The 17,771-nt window shown below is 45.6% G+C and overlaps 2 protein-coding genes across 7 annotated transcripts in view; both read left to right on the forward strand.

Annotated features, from left to right (window-relative positions):
- The window catches only part of ATP13A3 (ATPase 13A3), a 61,274-nt gene extending 55,876 nt beyond the window's left edge, over positions 1-5,398 (forward strand). For 4 of the 5 annotated variants that reach the window (XM_055816969.1, XM_055816970.1, XM_055816968.1 and 1 more), the window contains one exon: positions 960-5,398. In XM_055816969.1, the coding sequence (XP_055672944.1) occupies positions 960-1,157 (198 nt within the window). In that variant the 3' untranslated portion in view covers positions 1,158-5,398. The remainder of the gene's footprint in view (positions 1-959) is intronic. The other variant, XR_008749362.1, reaches the window with a different exon arrangement.
- Positions 5,399-5,533: 135 nt separating this feature from the next.
- LOC101916197 (platelet glycoprotein V) lies at positions 5,534-12,814 on the forward strand. Of its 2 annotated transcripts, none has more exons than XM_055816973.1 (2): positions 5,534-8,398; positions 9,329-12,814. In XM_055816973.1, exon 2 carries the CDS (start codon positions 9,355-9,357, stop codon positions 11,245-11,247), a length of 1,893 nt encoding a protein of 630 aa, XP_055672948.1. In that variant the 5' UTR covers positions 5,534-8,398; positions 9,329-9,354; the 3' UTR covers positions 11,248-12,814. The 2 variants fall into 2 exon arrangements, with proteins under 2 accessions (XP_055672948.1, XP_055672947.1); XM_055816972.1 differs by having other exon boundaries at positions 5,534-8,383.
- The last annotated feature ends 4,957 nt before the right edge of the window (positions 12,815-17,771 follow it).

The raw sequence follows: 17,771 nt of genomic DNA on the forward strand, positions 1-17,771 counted from the left end.
CATTAACACGTGAAGGAAGTCTATGTGCAATCCCATAAAAACTAGCTTTTTCTTTAAGCCTCTGGGCTTATTGCATTTAGCTGGTTGTGAATTTGTTCTTGCCAGAATTGCAATGGTTTATTTCTCAGCACTAAATTTTATTAAATGTATTCGGTTCAGATTTACGTTTTTCCTTTTGAGGCTGTTGAAGAACGAATTGGTTTGTATTCACCAAAGAATGGAAATTGTCCTTAAAGGCTCTTGTTTGGTTCAGTTCATCAATTGATAGAATTTCAGAGCGTGAAGAAAACCATAGAATATATCTCCATTAAAATGTCAGCCCTGCAGACGCTAGGTGCTGTCTGAGACATGAGAGGGATCCAGTCTTGAGAATGAGGAATGGTGTTTCTCTTCTCCAGGTAGCTGTTACGTGCATTTAGGACTGGGAGGGGAAAAGCAGGAAGGAAAGAAGAGTTAAGTTCAATAATTTGTCTGTTTTAATAACTGTTAATACCTGTAGGACTTAGGTTTCTCAGTATCAGCAAGTTAAATTCTGCCACTTTTGGCTGGCTGGTTGCCTGCAGTTAAACAATTTATTGCTTAAAAAGTGTTTTGAGACTCTGGGAATTTGACTGCTTTTTCTAGACCAGACTTTCATTCCTCAATAGTAACATTATTTAATGGTCTGTTATACCTGTGCTTATTGAAGCTATTATAAAATCAGCCTGAAAGCTGTTGGTGACCTTAGGTCTTACAATAATGCAAAATACTTATTTTTTTCTTAGTGTTTTTTAAATGTCATTGCTGCCATAGTACAGAAGAGATGACACAGCAGAAGAGTTTCTGTACTACACTTTCTAGGTCCAATGTGACAATGAGATAGTAAATTAGAAACTAGAACAATAGGTTTTTCTTCTATTGTTAATTATATTAATTTTTTCTTATGGTAATCCAGTTTTCAAATCTGTTCACTTCTGCAGGAGGCTGTGAATCGCTGTGGAGTCTGTTTCCTTTCTTCCCTGTTTGGTTGTAGAGAGAAGACACCAAAAGCCAAGTATATGCATCTAGCTCAGGAACTGCTGGTTGATCCAGAATGGCCGCCGAAACCCAGAACAACAACAGAAGCGAAAGTACCAGCCCAAGAAAATGGTTCATATCAAATCATCACTGTAACGTAACAGTGGATCTTGGTGGCATGTGTCTCTAGAAGTATTCAGAAGAATGTAATTTTAAGGCTTTATTTGAAATTGCAGGATACTAAATGTCAAATTCTAATGCAGATGTTTCCAACTGTTTTGTGTCTCTGAATACGGAGTTCAGAGCCAGACATCTTATGGCTATACATTTTAAAAATGTAGGTGACCTTAGGCAGAACAAAAATGAGTGTTTCCTTCCACCTTCTTTCAGATTTCATTATTCCTAAATGAGATGTATTTGAAGGTTTAAACTGCAGGGCAGTTAAAACAGGTTCACTTAATTTGCCTGGAGTATCTTAATCATTGTTCTAACCCGCTTACCTGGGCACGTGTTCATGTAAACCCTATGATGTAATGGTTTCATGGTAGTACTAGAGGCACATAATAACTTTGTCATGCCTTTTTTTTTTTCTTTTTTTTTTTTTTTTCTTTCTCCTCCTAATATATTCACTGTTGAAAAGCTTTGTGCCTCAGAACGGTTCTAAAGTTTTGGTGTGTATACCTCTAAGTTTGTCCCTACTAGTAAGGAGTGTTTCCAGATGTAATGTTTGGAGTTTTAAGTTTAACTCTTTAGTTGGCCACAGCAGGAATTAGGAATGCGACAGAAGCAATATGCTCTGTCCTTAAGAAGAAAGCACATTGCTTTCAAGTGGGTTCTTAGCACCTTTTCTAGCTAACCCTAAGGAATGGCTTAGGTGGCCTCCAGAGGGGGAGGCATTTGGCTACACTCAAGTTTTTGGAGAAGGAAGGCTGGAGAATCTTAACACTTTCTTCTGTCTCATGTTTTATTACATTTAGCTATGCATTTCTCCACAGACCTTGCTTTTTCCAGCAGAAGGGTTGGATTATCCCTTTGTGGACCATGTTTTATTTGTAAATATCAAGACAATTTTCCTATATACCTTGAAGTAGTAAGGCCAGTTACTGCTGCAAGAGAAATATGGGGGTGGGAGGGAGGAATATTTTCACATGCCCATGCTTGGGACTGGTGCATGTTAAGACCATACGCATTTCAAAGAGTCTGCCAGTGTCTTAAGCACTATATGTAGCTGTATGAAACAAAAATAAGAGAAAATAGATGAGCTAAAAATCTGTCTTGCTACAAAACTATAAGGCTTATGTAGGTTTTATTTATTAAAAAATAATAATAATAAAAAAAAGCTTGCATCACCAATAATGCTGCTTAAGCACTTGGGGTGGCGATACGTCATTTTGCCATTAGGCGGTGTCAGAACACAGGACCACTAGAAGAACAGGTCTACAGAGATGTAGAGGTAGGCATCGTCTTTGTGCAAAGGTTAAAACTTTTTTAAACCACAAATTACTTCTCTCCAAACCATCTTCAACTTGCTAAACGTTCAGAAAAGTCTCCTTTGGTTGTCTTTGAGAAGATGATAAGATATTGACTCCTGATCAGTATGTTTTGACCAGGTGTAACTGACTGGTTCAGACACCTCCAAGCTTTGGGAAGGGATCTGGGATCTAAAGAAGTTATGATTCTGTAGAGATCCTTTGGAGAAGGAGGTCGGGTCCTTTAGAGTAGTCATGAAAGGAGGGCCCCAAACTGCCTGGCCAGCTGGGTTCATTTTGAATTGTGTGTATTCTGATGATGTAATTTGAGGTTTTGGTTGTCGCTGGGTGTTTTTGGTTTCTTTTTTTTTTAAAAAAAAAAATATTCCTGTGGAGACAATTCCATTCCAGCATTGTTTTAATAAGGGAAACTTTTCAGGTCGAGCCTAATTCCCCTGTGTTCTGTAAGGCAGTATGGACAGTGTCCTCACTGCTCACGTTATGGTTTCTGCAGTGTTGAACATACTGTGCCAATGGGGAGTTTGAAACTGGTGCTAAGTGGTTTGGAAGACTTTTTCCTAGAACTTTGGGGTTTAAGTTACTAACACTTGCTCCTCATAAATAGTATGCATGTGATGTACTATCCTCCAGTCCAGCTGTCAACTCTTTTCCTGATATTTTTTTTTGTTGTTATTGTTCTTTGTTTTCGAGGGGTTGAGCAGGAGGAAGGGGGAAGTGGTTTCTTCAGCATTCATTCAACAGAGCAATGTACAAGTCCTATTATCCTAGCTTCTTAAAGTCATAAACATCAAACAACATCAGTAGCTTTTCAGGAGTCTGCAATTGTGGACTTGGCTAAATTTATGAGTCTTGAGTCAGTTGACTAACTTCTGTCAATGTTGATATTACAGAAGCTTTGTAGCATGGAATAATTGATGAAGAATAATTCTTAGCTGCGTAAGTAGTATTCAAATTTGAAGAAAAATAATATTTCAGTTGAAAAAAATGTTGTGAAGCTATGCATCTTGGACCTGGGAGCTGTGACTTATCCTTAAATGCGTAAGCTTTTACTTTCCATTTCCTTGACCATTTCAGCTTGCTTGTTCCATCAGAAGCGAAAGAAGATATTTGTGTCTTTCCCTTTTATATGCTTTTGCTTAATACTTTCTCTAAACTGATAATTTCTCTTGGCTTGTTTGGTTTCTGAAGCTAGTCTTTCAGTCTTATGCTAGTTTATTATTAGACTTACCTAGAAAGTGAGGAGGAAACAGCTTATTCAGGTGGGCTTGTCTTCAGAGAACATTTTAGGGAACTCTTATTAAAACTGAAATTGCCAAGTGTCTCCATTTGATTGTGTTGACTAATGGGTCATAAGCCTGTTAAACTTGAACACTGTGCAAATGGGAGCTTGTTTCCTCAAGGTATGCGTTCAGAGCTAGTAAATGTTGAGGTTGCATGCTTGAGCTCTGACCTTGTTTGCTTCTGACGCTTAGTCAAGAATAATAAATCAGCTTTTCTGAGAATCCCTCTTGTTGTTGCAAGTTCAGCCACAAAATAAGCTTTTGAATCTTCTGCGATTATTGGGGTTTATGCCTTCCTGCCCAAGAGCTGAGTTCAGCCACCTATCATTTTTCTCATTTTGAGCAGTTTTTCTGGTTGTCAGAAACGCAGCAAACTAGATCTGCACTAGTGCATTCAGTTTCTCCTTTGAAGTAAGATAAAATTCAGTTTGTAGTGGAAAGAATCTCTTCTGATGTTCATCTTGGATGTCTAAATTCAGGTGAACAGACCAATTTAGTGAGCTCCACTAGATACTTGGTAGACATTTTCTTCCTGCTGTATATTTTGGCCTTACGTTGAGGAGTTTGATTTATTATTAAATTATTTGTGTATGCAGACTTTAATCTGTACGTATATTACTTTGATGTATTAGGATTTGTAAATATTACTGATTTTTAAATATTATTTATGCACATACTTAAAGGACTGGTCTATCCAGAAAAGCAATTGCTAAATAATAGATGTTACTTTTTAGAAATAAATTGCAAGATCATTAAATTGTATATCCCTCAGGGTTATTTTTAAAGTTTTTTTTTTTTCTCTTCCCTTCAGATTCAATTAGCAGTAACTAATTTCATGTACTATAGAACTAAATCTACTGTAAAAAGAAGATGCTGCAAATAATGCTTGAGTAGAAGCGGCTAAAACACCACAGAACTGACTGTCCGTGTTCATCGTAACTTTAAATCGGAAACTCTTACTGTTGCACTTTTAAAAAGTTGTTGGATTTTTAATTCTATTTATTTTTTTCTTTCTTCATGAAGGTTGTGCTGAACAGTCATCCCAAATCGGGTAAATAATCCTGTACTGTATATGTATATACAGTATAATACTAAGCAGATGTGGAGTCCTTTTTATGCTGCGAATTTTTAATGCTTATGTTGATCATCACAAAATGAGAGAGCTAAAGTTCTGTAGGATTTCTCCCATGAAATTCTGAATTGTAAACTTAAGGTTTTTGTATGTCTAAGGGAAAGCTGTGGGTTTTTGACAATTTTTAGAGTCTTGAATATGTTGATTTTATACAGTAAAGCTTCAGGTTTTTAAAGCTATTTTCAACAAACTGCAGCTTGTTTGATAATTATGTGAACCAGAAACTACTCAGTATGTCATTAATTCCTCAAGCCTAACACAGATTAAAAGGTTCGTCATTACAGCACGCTCTAGAAGCTCAGCCTCCTTTTTATTTTTAGATCTGAAATGATACTACATCTTTGTACTTAAAATATGTATTGCTGCTCTAGAATGGTACCCTGTTGTCAAGAGGCATACATAAATAACTGTACAATAGAATTGTAAATAGACTTGTAAATCATTTTTGTGACTGAAGCTCTTTGAAAATAAAATTAAAATGAACAGATATTTTAACTCTTTTCATTAGTTTCATGACATTGTTTTTAATTTTTCTTTATGCAGTTAGATCCAAGGTTTGGTGAAGAATACAGACCTATTCCCACTGATGCCATGGGTATCTTGTTCAGTGCCTCTGTGTTTTTGAAGGTGGGGGTGCAGAAGAACGCATGCGGTGTGCTAGCAGTGCACAGTTAGCTCTGCTGTTCTGCAGTGGGGTAATACTGACCAGACTTTTACCTGGTGGCTTATGAGAGCCCTTTGAAAGCCAGACCTTGTGCATGCAATAGCAACTTGTTTCCACCTTCTGTTAGCCAGATGTTGCTTTTGTTCTTTGGCGCATAGGAGGCATTATCTTGAAAAGACTTTTGGGCAAATGTTCCCAGTTGTGAGCTGTCACTATTGTTGCACTCGTCTTCAGAAAAATCGCCCAGAAATGAAGACATCTTTTTCCATCCTGTGGCTTACCTTCCATTTAAACATCCATTGGCAGAGCACATGATTTTAAACTTGAAGATGCTTGAAATACCTGGGTACTTAATTACAAAAACTTTGCTTGAAATTGAAATATTAATATTTTGATAACTTAAAGCTTTTCTCTCTTCAGAATCTTTCAGGCATTAGGTTTTGGTGGTCTGTGACTCCAGAAGACTAGGACGAAAAACAGATGCCAGATAGGTCAACCCTGGGTTGCTTAGCCAAAGCATTAAGTAAAAAAACTCTTCATTTCTTACTCGTATTGCTTTGACTTCAATCCTGCAAGAAAGTAAAAGTCAGAGCAGCCTTGCGAAGGTACATAGCAAACACTTGGTGGTTTAAAGTAGATGTGTCCACTCCTTCAAAGCCTAATGCACCTGGGTAGCAGATTGTGGTGAAAGTGTCTAACAAATTTGAAATCTCTGATCATAATTTGTGCTGAAAAGTATATTTCTGACTTCACCCAGATTTGCATTGGGTTGTTTGAAGCACATACTCCAATATCACTGTCAAAGAAGCTACAGGTGGGTTTTGTGCCGTCTCATTTGTGACTTCAGCCTTTCTCCTGTTCTGTGAGTGCTCTCAAATTCTACTTTTGAAATTGTATACAACCTGTGGAAGCTGGTTGCTTACACAGCTAAACGTAGGTGAAATCTGCTCCGAAGCTTAAAATATTCTTTGGCCTTTCACAGTAGTTACGCAAATATGGGTGAAAGTGTTATCTAGAGGATGCGTTTTGCTGTTTTACTTCCCATTTAAAGTGCAGAATCATGGTGAAGCCTGATTGCCTGCTATGCTCCTACTAAGTTCCTCTAAAAAGCAGATAAGTTTCCAAGGTACAGTTCAGAATTCCTTTTTCATGCTTATATGAGTTTAGAAACTTGCAAAAAAGAAAGTTAAGCATCGTAGTAAATGATACTTCTGCTCAGTATTCTATGAAACTGATTTCAAAACCAATATGTGACTTAATATGGTAACAGTATTAATGTATTGCTTTGGCATCCTTTCACAGTCTTGAGAAAGATGAAAGCGGGTGGTATAAAGGGAAAGAGGCTGTAGACCAGAACATGGTAAAGGACCAGCCAGGCTGGTGTCCTTTCTGGAATGCCAGGTGTCTCATGTGAGGGTTTGAGAAAATGTTAATCCACAGGAATGTATAACTGTGGCCCTTATGTTGATCTTACTGTATTCTCTACCATTAGAATCTTCAGTTACGGAAAATCAAATATTTCTTCAAAAAATACCATTAGCAGGTCTAGATGCTTGAGATCCATAAGATTATCTAGTTCCTGTGCCAGTCATGCGCTTGTGGCCCTAATCCCCTGCAAAGAATGTCTATTATTTCATTGCTTGTGAAAATGTATGCCTTCTAGCACTTCTGAGTGTCTTAACCTTGTCTCACCGAGTACTGTCTTACCTTTTGTTATGAGACCCGGAAAACAGACCCCAGTCTACAGTCTAGCATTAGCCTGTTTCTTGTTTTACAGACTTATTTTACTTACTGGCCTGCAGTCTTGCCCCCTGAGGCACCTGCATTTGCAGTCTGTAGCATAACAATTTGGGGTCTTCCCCCCATTTGGTTTTCTAGGTCTTTATTATTATTTAGTTAGTTAGTTGGGGTTTTTTCCTAGTTATTATTTAGTTCAGCTGTGGTCTTGGGTTGGGTTGGTGCAGGCTGAGGTGCCAGTCAGGGCTTGAAACAAATTCCTGGGTGTGTTCCTGCCCTGCGTGGAGGGTTGTGCTCACCCACCGTCCAGAAGCGGCTCACCAGGGCTCACCGACCAAGGGGCTTGCCCTGGGGACACAGGGATGTGCCCAGTCACCACCATGCTGGGGTGGGGACAGGCAGGATCAGGGACAGGCTGGCTTATGAGTTTATTGAAGTAAAGCTGTCGCTGGCTTATAGAGATGGTCAGGTTTGGAGGGAGGGGGGATTACTAGGAGGGTGAGATTCACTGAAAGATTCTTGCTTGACACAGAAAAGTCCTTTAGAAAGGTGAAATCACATGATCCTTTTTTTTTTTTTTTTTTTTTTGTGGCTTACAGTCTCATTCAAAGAGCTGTAGAAGGGCCAGCAAGAGCTTACTTTGCAGCAACATGTTGCTGGTAGTTGGTAACACTAGGTGCTGTGTCCTTCCCTTCCTGAGCAAGCGATGCACATTTTACCAGTCTTCAGTACTCTAATGATTTCTGGCTTAGGTTCAATTTTTACTTTAAGTACTCCCTTTTGCTGTTTCTGGTGCAGCAGCTGTTTTTGATCCATGATGGTATGTTCTTGGCGGCAGTTCAGGCATGTGAGATGCTCTGCTCTCCCACCTGACTTCTTTTTGAGTGATGGGCTTTGTACCCCTCTCTGTGGGGTTGGTATGGGAGAGCTTCATCCTTGCCCCTGGAAAAGGGTATGCTGGGATGGAGCCCTCCTCTGCCCCAGCCTTCTGGGTGCTGAAGGCTGACACTATCAGCTGTTCCAGCTGTGCCTGCAGAACTTGTCCAGCTATTGCAGCAGTCCCACTTCTCCTACGACCAGCCAGGTGCCTGACTTCCAGGTTTCTGATACACTTGGACTTGTTGATTTCACTAAGGAAGTATTTCTAAACTGTGGATTTCTGTTTTACTTGCTCATTTAAATATTATCATTTATAGCTACAATGATTGCTTTCCTGTCCCTCTTTTTGTTTGGAAATCTATACAACTTTGTGGTATGTTTCATGCAGATCTACCTTTATTGTTACAGCTTTCCAGCTAACTTCATGGCACCTCTTTCCTCTCATTTCATTGTGTTTTTAATACCGCTGGTAACTTAGTATTGGGTTAAGCTGTTGAAATGAGACTTGTTTGTTATCACAGACTCACTATTGTCCTGTGCTGCATGAGCTCTTGTGTGTTATTTCAGGCTATGTCAAAAATAGCCTGTTGCTTCTTGTGTGTTCTTTGGCTGTTCCAAGAAGTGATCGCTTGCAAATGCTGAGAGATGATTTAACAGAACTGTGTGCTGTTTTGCTTTTGGCCACTTAAAATATAGGACACTCTTTTTACCTCCATTATCTATTTTTGCAGGCTAAACTTTATTTTAAAAACTCAGATAACCCAAAATTAAAAAATATTGTGGTTGCAGGACCTTTTGATATTTTTTTAAAATATTTTCTGTGTGTAACTTGGTAAAATGCTCTTCTGTTCAAATAAATATGTGCCTTATGATTGCTCGAGAGTTTCATCATGGTATTCATACACTTTTATTATACTTGACTAGTACAAATATAAACAAAGAATATTTGATTTGTGAAAGAGTTTTATGTGTACTTCTCATTGTACACTGTAGAAATATTTGCAGTCAACAGTAATGGAGATCTTGGGGTTTGCTTTCAAGCCAAGAGAAATTTTGCACATGTTTTCAGGTTATTCACGCAACTTTGACAGCTGCTAAGTTATTAACTAGCTGTGATCATATCCTGACTCTCTCCTATCTCTTGTAACAGCTAATGTGTCTGGCACTTCGGCAAGGATGTTGGTGTTTCGTTTGTTAGTGGTGATCAAGCTTTTCTTCCAGCTGGATGCATCTGTTTGTCCCGAGAAGTGCAACTGCTCTTCAAAAAATGCAATTCATTGCTCTGGTCCTCACATAAAAGACCTGGAATCATTAAATCTGCCTTGCAACATGACAGAAATTTACATAATGGACACAAATGTAGCATACTTGCAGGATGAGTTTTCTAGAATGGTGGAACTGCAGCATCTCATCTTGTCTTCGAACAACATCTCTGTGATTTCACCAATGGCTTTTAAAGGCTTGAGAAGGCTAAAAGCCCTCAAGCTGCTAGATAATAAGCTGGTTGAACTTCCCCCAGAAGTGTTCGATGACATGGTGCAGCTTCAGCAGCTGATCATTGAAAATAACAGGTTGAAATCCATCACAGAAAACCTGTTTGACAAACTAGCTGGTTTGGAGGAGCTTTTCTTGAACAAAAACCAACTAAGAGCACTTCCTAGTGGCATGCTGAAGAAACTCGCCAAACTCAAAGTACTGAACTTGTCGAGAAATTATTTGGCAGCACTGCCTCGAAATATATTCAGTGCATTAACCAGGCTCGAGAAGCTGATGCTGTATTTTAACAGGCTGTCTTCAATAGAGTCTGGTATGTTTGACAGCCTGAAGGGGCTGCTGGAACTCTTCCTGCACTCCAATAACATCCAGTCCATCGCCCCTGGTGCGTTTCATTGTCTTGAGAAACTGAGAATCCTAACGCTTTCCAGAAACAAGCTTGAAGTTTTGCCTCCTGGGCTCTTTCTGCACTTACATGATCTGTCTAAATTGACCTTGTACAGGAACCCACTGAAGTCTCTTCCAGAAGTATTGTTTGGGGAGATGAGGCATCTTGGTAGCCTGTGGCTGTATCACACAAAGCTCTCAACAATACCAAATTTTGTGTTCAGTAACTTGACAAATTTAGAGCTTCTTGTGCTGAGTTTTAATCCAGAGCTTAGTGTTCTTCCTAAGAATGTGTTCAGTGGTCTGAACGAACTGCGGGGCCTTTCTCTGCATACAAACAATATTTCCAGTTTGCCAGAGGACATCTTCCTGAGCCTTCAGAAACTGCAGAACATTTCCCTTTTTGATAACAGCCTCGAGGTTCTTCCTAGAAACCTCTTTCACAATCTCAAGCATCTTCAGAAAGTTTACCTGAACAGTACTAAGCTGCAGTCTCTCCCTGGAGACTTCTTCACCGCTTCACCTGAGCTGCAAGAAGTCTGCCTTGATGACAACCCTTGGAAATGTGATTGCCAAATTCTTGGTTTCCGAGACTGGCTCCAAAGGAGCTTGCAGATAGTTAAAAATGTGCCCTCTCTGACATGTCACAGCCCACTGGCACTGCAGAGTGTTTCTGTGGTGGCTCTGACAGCTGATCACCTGAAGTGCCTGCCAGCCACTGCTGGTACGTACCCAGCATTCAGCTCGGCTTACTCCCGGACGTCGACTTCCCTTGTGATGGAGCATTTAATGTCGTCTTGGGACACAGATACCAGCACACCCACATCAATTCCTCCAGGTGTTACCTATTCTTATGTCAAAGACGCTGCACAGCCTACATTTCGTTTCTCAGAAGTTCCAACCCAAACCTATCCCAGCATCGTCGTACAAACCAGCAGTGTCAGGGGAACGGATTTAACTACTCTGGCCTGGTGGGAAGAGTTGTCAGCCCACAGGAGTGCTAAACCCTATTTTAATGCCAGAGTTTCTTATTGTCAGCTATTCTTGTACCTTCACGGTTTGATTTTAGCCCTCCAGACGGTAACCATTGTGCTCGGTGTGTATGTGATGGGTAAAACCAGGCAACTCTTGCGCTCCAGAAATGCTCCTGCTCGGCCTGTAGTTCTGATAAAATTTTTAAGAAGATAGAGAATACCAGCCAAAGGGAGGATTAAAAGCGTTGTTTTGGATGCATTTGGGGGGTTTGGGCAGTTGACACTTGATTCAGACATGGATTACAAACCTTCATAGCAAGAACCATAAAGACCTCGTCTTTATGGCTAAAGGCATAATGAAAATGTGCTTTTATGCACCTTACAACCACTTTTGGCAGACACTGTAATCACTGTATATTGCTACAGCATTGGTGCATGAACCTGGAGAACGAGCTGAAAGAAAATCTGTGGTCACCTCTGCACGTGTACTACTGGTGTCCTGCTTTGGACTGCAGCCCTGTCCCTGCCAGACCCCACTGCTGCCGTGCTCGCGCCGCTCAGGTGGAGGTGGCATCAGCGCGGGGAAGCCTACATAGGAACACGGCTTTAACCACGCTTGGAAGGTTGCCCATAGTACTTCAAATGCTATTATGCCTTATGCTGCCTGCAGTGTTTTGTCTCCTTATTGAGAAAATAAATGGTGTTTTGGGGAGGAGATGCTTTGAAAGGGGGGGGGGGGGGGGGGGGGGGGCGCAGAATGGTATGGCACAGGTGGTGTCTTTTTTTGCTGTCTGTCCTCAGCCTCTTTGCAGGGCATATCAGGAGAAAGGGGTACCATTTCAAGCTAACAGTGCTTTCCTCTAGCTTAACCAGAGAAAGATCGTTAAGATGCTGGGCTGGGAAATGTAATCTCTATGTATTTTGTTGTTTGGGTTTTTTTCGGGGAAACTTTGTAAAGTTAGTACAACTCTGAATTTTATGTGAACGCTTTCATCCTTAAACTTTGACCAGTGGTCTGAAAAGCAAGGCGTTACTCGCTGCAAGATGTAGTGAGCCTTGAAACCAGAGCACGGGGCAGATGCCCAGGACTGAGCCTTGGCTCCACAGGAGCATAGCTGGTTTGAGAACTGGTCTTGACTGAGCTGGGAAAGAAAGGGATGGTCTCTCCTGGGCTTGGCTAGCAAAACATAGGTGTGTAGCAAAGTGGCAAGGAGCCTGCCTGAGCTGAGGGCCCTTGAAGTGTCACCGCCACCTTTGAAGTTGGCTGAGGAAGGTATGCATTGCCATCAAGCTGCAGCATGCAGTAGCGTATTCAGCCTGGGTGGTTTTATTTTTTCTTACTACGTAGTATTACTCCCTGACTTCCAGCCCTTTCAAGTGTTGATATGCAAAGGCAACTAGGAGGCAAGAATATGGGGTTTGAAATGTTTGTTAATAATTTGAAAGATATTAATCTGTCAGACTGCATGTGCTTTGGTAACTCTTGTATGTAACTATTAGCTTTTATCTTAATTGTGTGACTTAGCTTGTTCTTAAAAGCTCTGACATTGTGCTCAAAAGCCTCTGGGTGTGCTTCCCCAGCTCCTTGGGCAGGAGACCCGATACTCCGGGAGTCCTTTCGCAGCCTTACTGACTTTCTAACTATTGAGGTCTTTCCTGGACGGCCTTGAAAAATGGCACATTATAAGGCTGAGGTGAAGAGAGCTTGCATTTACTGCGGGTTTGTGGCTTGTTCCCTGCTGTGTGTTAGTCTGGGCAATGAGAATAAACTGTAGTCTACTTTGTTGCAGGGTGCTCAGCTGCTGGACTTGAATTCTTCTTCTAGGCTGTGAAAAGAGACAAAGTGCTTCTCTGGTGTTAAATAACCATTGCCTTGCTGGTGAGGTTTAACCAAATCTAGCAAGCCTGGCTAATTAGTAGTTAGAGCCATCTCTAAAGGAGAAATACGAGTACAAAGCGAACTGGGACTGGATTCATAAACAGAAGCTCCAGAATGGTTATTGCAATATGTTTGAGAGAGAAGCACAAAACCAACACAAAGCTTTTGTGATGGTAGTTCTGGGCGGCTGCATGGTAGTGCTTAAAAGGAGGCAGTTGGTACAAATTTAGGTTCTTGGTTGGACATCTGTAATGACCACTTAGTGCTGTGCCAGTTCCAGCGCTCTCGTACTGGTGCCACGCAAGCATCTGCTCCCAGCAGGCAGGAGAGGAGCATGATCTGGACTAATGAGGAAATTGTACAAACCATGCTGGTTGTTGTTTTCCTTGGTGAGGCAGTGAAGTGCGCTCATGGCTATGGGCACTTGTATGAGCACTGTCTGATTCTGAAGAAAAAGCAAGTTCAGTTGCTGTTTGGGTGTAGGACAGCCTGGTGCCTGACCTCTGGAGGAGCAGTGGGTTGGCAGTAGCTGCCACCTTCCTGAACCCTCCTTTGGCCGCCCCAGCCCTGCAGTGGGACCAGCTGGGTCTCTGCGCCGCTCCTTTGGCTCCCGTTCTGCAGTCACTGAGCTCTGGCACGTGGGGGCTTTGGCACCCGGCTGCGAAGAGTCAAGTGCTAAGAGGACTGAGAGGAGGATGATTTGTCTTTACATGCTGTCATCGGGCTTTCCCCATGCTTGCGCCAGACGGGGAAGTGAAGTCAGCAGACAACAAAAGGCTGGAGCAATAATGGCCTGGGGTGTTTTACTAACTCTTCCTCTGAGGTGTCTCGATTTGAACTGCCTCTGATTCATTGCTTGTTCCCCAGCAGAGCTCAGCCCTTCCTCCAAAACTCCCTGGCCTGGGAAATCCAAGGATATGCTTATTTATATCCCATCTCCGGTTTGCCTGGAAAAGGAATGGTCTTCTAGGTCAGCATGATGGTGGCTGTGGCAGGCAGGGAGGCAGCAGGGAGGGCTCTGAAGCGCAGCTGCATCTCAGACCCTCTCTGGGCAGCATTGCCTTCCTGCCATCGCAGGGCACCCATGGCTTTGCCATCACCACTGTATTGGCAAGGTTTTGCCCAGCCCCTGCAGCCCAAGCTTCTGATCTACTGCCCAGCCTTCGCCACCAGGCTGCACCTGGGGGGCAGTGGGTTGGAAAAGGTTGGAGGTGTCTAATCAATCGCTGGTCCAGGGGTCCCTGCCACTGGGGAAAGGGTGGATGCAAAGCACACCTGCACTCAGCGCCTAAGGGGATTGACTCCGCACTCCTGGCTCCCGTACAGGATGCAGCCTCGTGGTTAACAGCCCTGCATGTTAACCAGACCACCGAGCCCAGGAGCTGCCTCTGGGGCCACATCCGAGTCGGGAGCGCTTGGGGTACGTCAGCAGCACAGCCTCGCCAAGGGTCTTCTGGAACTGGCTCGGTTCCCTCAAACACTTTTTATGTGGTGGTTGCTCCTGCTCTCTCTGCTTTAGGAAATCCTGGAGCAGCGGGAGCTCTGACCCCTGTGCTGGGCCACGGGAGTATGCAGTACGTTTCCAGCCTGATGTCACTGCAGTGCCATCCTCCTTTGTTTGTCAGAGCTTGAATGCGCAGAGTCCCTCAAGAGCCGGGCCGTAAGGAGGGAATTAACTGCTGCGGTAAGTGCCAGCAGCTCTCTGCCTGTTTCCCGGCTGCTGCAGGACCCTTCCAAGCCACCAGCACCCATGTCCTCTGCGTCTGTCCCTCGTGTCTCTGTCCTTTCTGTCTCACCTCTGCCACGTGAAGCCAGTAGCTGCTGGAGAGCCATCGTTGCTGCTTGCAGAGCTCAGCCCTCCAGCACACAGCAGCAAGGTTGGAGCCTGCACCTTGGAACCTCCCTCTCCCCGTGGCAAAGAGAAGCTGGGTGATGGCAGATGTGCTTGGAGAAGACATGCAGCGGTGCTCCGTGGCTCAGGAGTGCGTGCGACTGCTGGCTGTGAGGCAGGAGCTCTGGGAGCCTCTGCCTGACGTTATGGAGCATTGGCCGTGTCTCTTCCAGGCCTCCGACCAGCACATCTCGCCTAGGGATGCTGATTCAGCAGCCGTGATATCAGAGCACAGCATTTCCCAGGGATGACAGAATAGCTGGGAGGAGGTGCAGCCAAAGGCACGTACCCGCAGGACAAGGCTGGGGCTGCGAGTGTTCGCAGACTCCCGCAGCGATCAGGAGGCCTGAAGCTCCTGCTTTGCTGCTGCTTCATCCAGGGATGGGCAAGCTGTGGAGGTCTTATGCCTCCATTTTCCTAGCCAAAATCTGGGTTTGCATCTCTGTTTATGTGTGGATAAGCCCTGGCAAAGCCTCTTGCTTGGGTCATGGTGCGTGAGTCCCACTTCATCACAGGGAGAGGGGCTCAGAGACATCCTGCTGCCGGGCTCAGCCCGCCTCGTGCAGTCGCTGCTGTAGGACTGCCTTGTTTCTCTGTGATGTGCCAGGCTTCCAGCTGTGCCTTCGTGCCCCTCGTGGAAAAAAAGCCCAGAGCAGGGAGCCAGCCATGGCCTGGCAGCAGCTCCACAGCCTGCCGTGTGCTCCTCTGCCGGCTTCCTCTGGGTGCTGGGGAGACATGGGGCCTCTTCCCCTCTGGAGTGCTGGGAAGAGGTCCCTGGGGCACTCCCTGGTGCTGGGGATGGCTTTACAGAGATGGAGACTGGGGCAAAGCTGATCCAGCAAACACCACGGTGCATGCGCAGGGACAGCCCCTGCCATCGCCTCCTGCCCCAGCCAGGCTTTTCCCCATCTTGCAGCGCCCATCGGACAAGCTCTTTCCGCTTTGGATTATCTCTCCAGGCGGACTTGGCTGCGAGCCCCACATTCCTTCCAGCCTAGCGCTGTCCTGAGTCCATGCCAAGCCCTGCGTGCTTCTGCTGTCGCTCGGGGCTCTGCTGGCCGGGTGAGCCCCACTCATGCTGAAGATCCTAACTGCTGTTTTCCTTGAGCTCCAGGATGCTGGTGCTTGGACGGAGGTTAGCCTGATGGACATCCCTGCTGCCCATCCTCGAGGGCGCAGGGCTGCTGTTCCCTCCCAAAGCTCACACTCTGCACATGTGGTTCCCCAGGGAAGGCAGGGCATATCCCCATCCCTTGGGGCAGATGCAGATGGGGCATCCAGTAGCTGTGAGTAGCAAGGCAGCCCTGGCCCTGCATTCCTCAAGCAGGGAGCTGAAAACACCGTGGGGCCTGGATCCCTGGTCTGACGGAGGAGCTCTGTGGGCTCCTCAAAGGATTAGGGTAAGCTTGTGGTGGGGAAGGGGGCTGCTGGTCCCTCTGTCATGGGTGGTGGGGACCAACACACCTTCCTTCACCCCCTCAGCTGTGACCTGAGCCTGTGTCCTGCTGCAGGGCTCAGGCCTGGAGGTGTCCCCCAGGCTGGAGGAGAGAGGGGACCCTGGCCCCCAGCCCAGCCCACCGCCGGCTGCCTCCCCTCCAGCAGAGCAGAGTTTGGCCCGATGCCCTGGGCCAGCCGGTCTCTGTGAGCTCTGGGGCCGCTGTGGGGCTCCCTCATAGCGCAGCGGGTGCTTGGCAGCAGTGCAAAGTAACTGGGGGGTCCTAGCCCTGTGCTGTGGGGGGCAGCGGGGCCTGGGGGCGTCCCATCCCTGCCAGGGATGTCGGTTCAGCCAGGGGCTGGAGGTGTCGGGGAGCAGGGGCTGGGGGGAGCTGGGGCTGCTGGCTGTGCAGCCTTGTGGCGTGGGTGAGCGTGCTCAGCTGTTTGGCAGATGAGCAATGCACTCTCCCGGCCAAGCCCACAAGCTGCTAATTTTAGCGATTACATGAATTTTCCAAGCAGTCTCAAATCCCTTGGTGATTCAGAGCCACTCAGCTGTGCTACGCCTGCCACCCCGGCCGTGGGGATGTGCTGGAGGTGTGCAGCATGGACCGACCCAGAACTGTCCTGCCATCTGGGAGCGAGGCAGACCTCCCCAGAAATAAATGACGCTGCTGCACTGGGGCTCCTGGAACCTCCCCGGCTGGTGGCATTTTGGGGCTGAGCTTGGCGTGGGGGAGCAGCAGGGCTTATGCAAGGGGTTGCAGGGCAGACTGGAGCCCTGGGGGTGGTGGTGTGTGTGACAACCCAGGCTGTGTTAAACAGAAGCGGCTCAGAGATGGTGGCCTAGGGTTGCCTGCTTCTGGCTCGGCCGGCCTCTGGGAGCCCCAGGCAGGGTTATGTCAAAGCGCAAGGGGTAATGCTGCTTGGGGCCACTTGCCATAAGATCTCTAGCTCTCCTGGGTGCTCAGCAGTGTGCAGAGAAATGGCTGCAGGAGATGCTGGGGGCTCTTGGGTACGAGGGCAGCTGCAGCTTGGGCTGTGACTGCCGGCAGCACCATGTGCTCTTGCTTTTCCCTGCACAGCAGCGATTTTGCCGCTGGTTTTGGTGAGGAATCGGAAAGCTGTGTTTGTGCAGGCGAGGAGTGCTGGGGCTCTGGGGGAAGGAGCCACCTGCCCAGCCGTGACTGCAGGTTTCGCTGCCAGCCCCATCTCACAGGAGCACAGCGTCTCGCAGGTGCCCACCCTTGGGCTCTATCATCCCCTTAGAGGTACAGGGACACGGCAGTGACTCCACACCATCCTGAGCTTGGTCTTGGGGTTCAGTGTTTCTCTGGCTGGCATGGCTGGAGGTGGAGAAGGTCCTCAGGGCACTGCTGGACCCTGAGGCTTTCCTGTGGTGCAAGGCTTGCTCCACTCCATCCAGAACTGTGCAAGCTTACAGCTACAGGGAGCAGCCTCCCTCTGTGAAACACTTATCTCACCCTCAATCACATCCACATGCTGTCTCAGGGAGCTGCCTCTGCTCCAGATG

Source organism: Falco peregrinus, chromosome 12 (genome assembly GCF_023634155.1).
Source record: "Falco peregrinus isolate bFalPer1 chromosome 12, bFalPer1.pri, whole genome shotgun sequence".
NCBI lineage: Eukaryota > Metazoa > Chordata > Aves > Falconiformes > Falconidae > Falco > Falco peregrinus.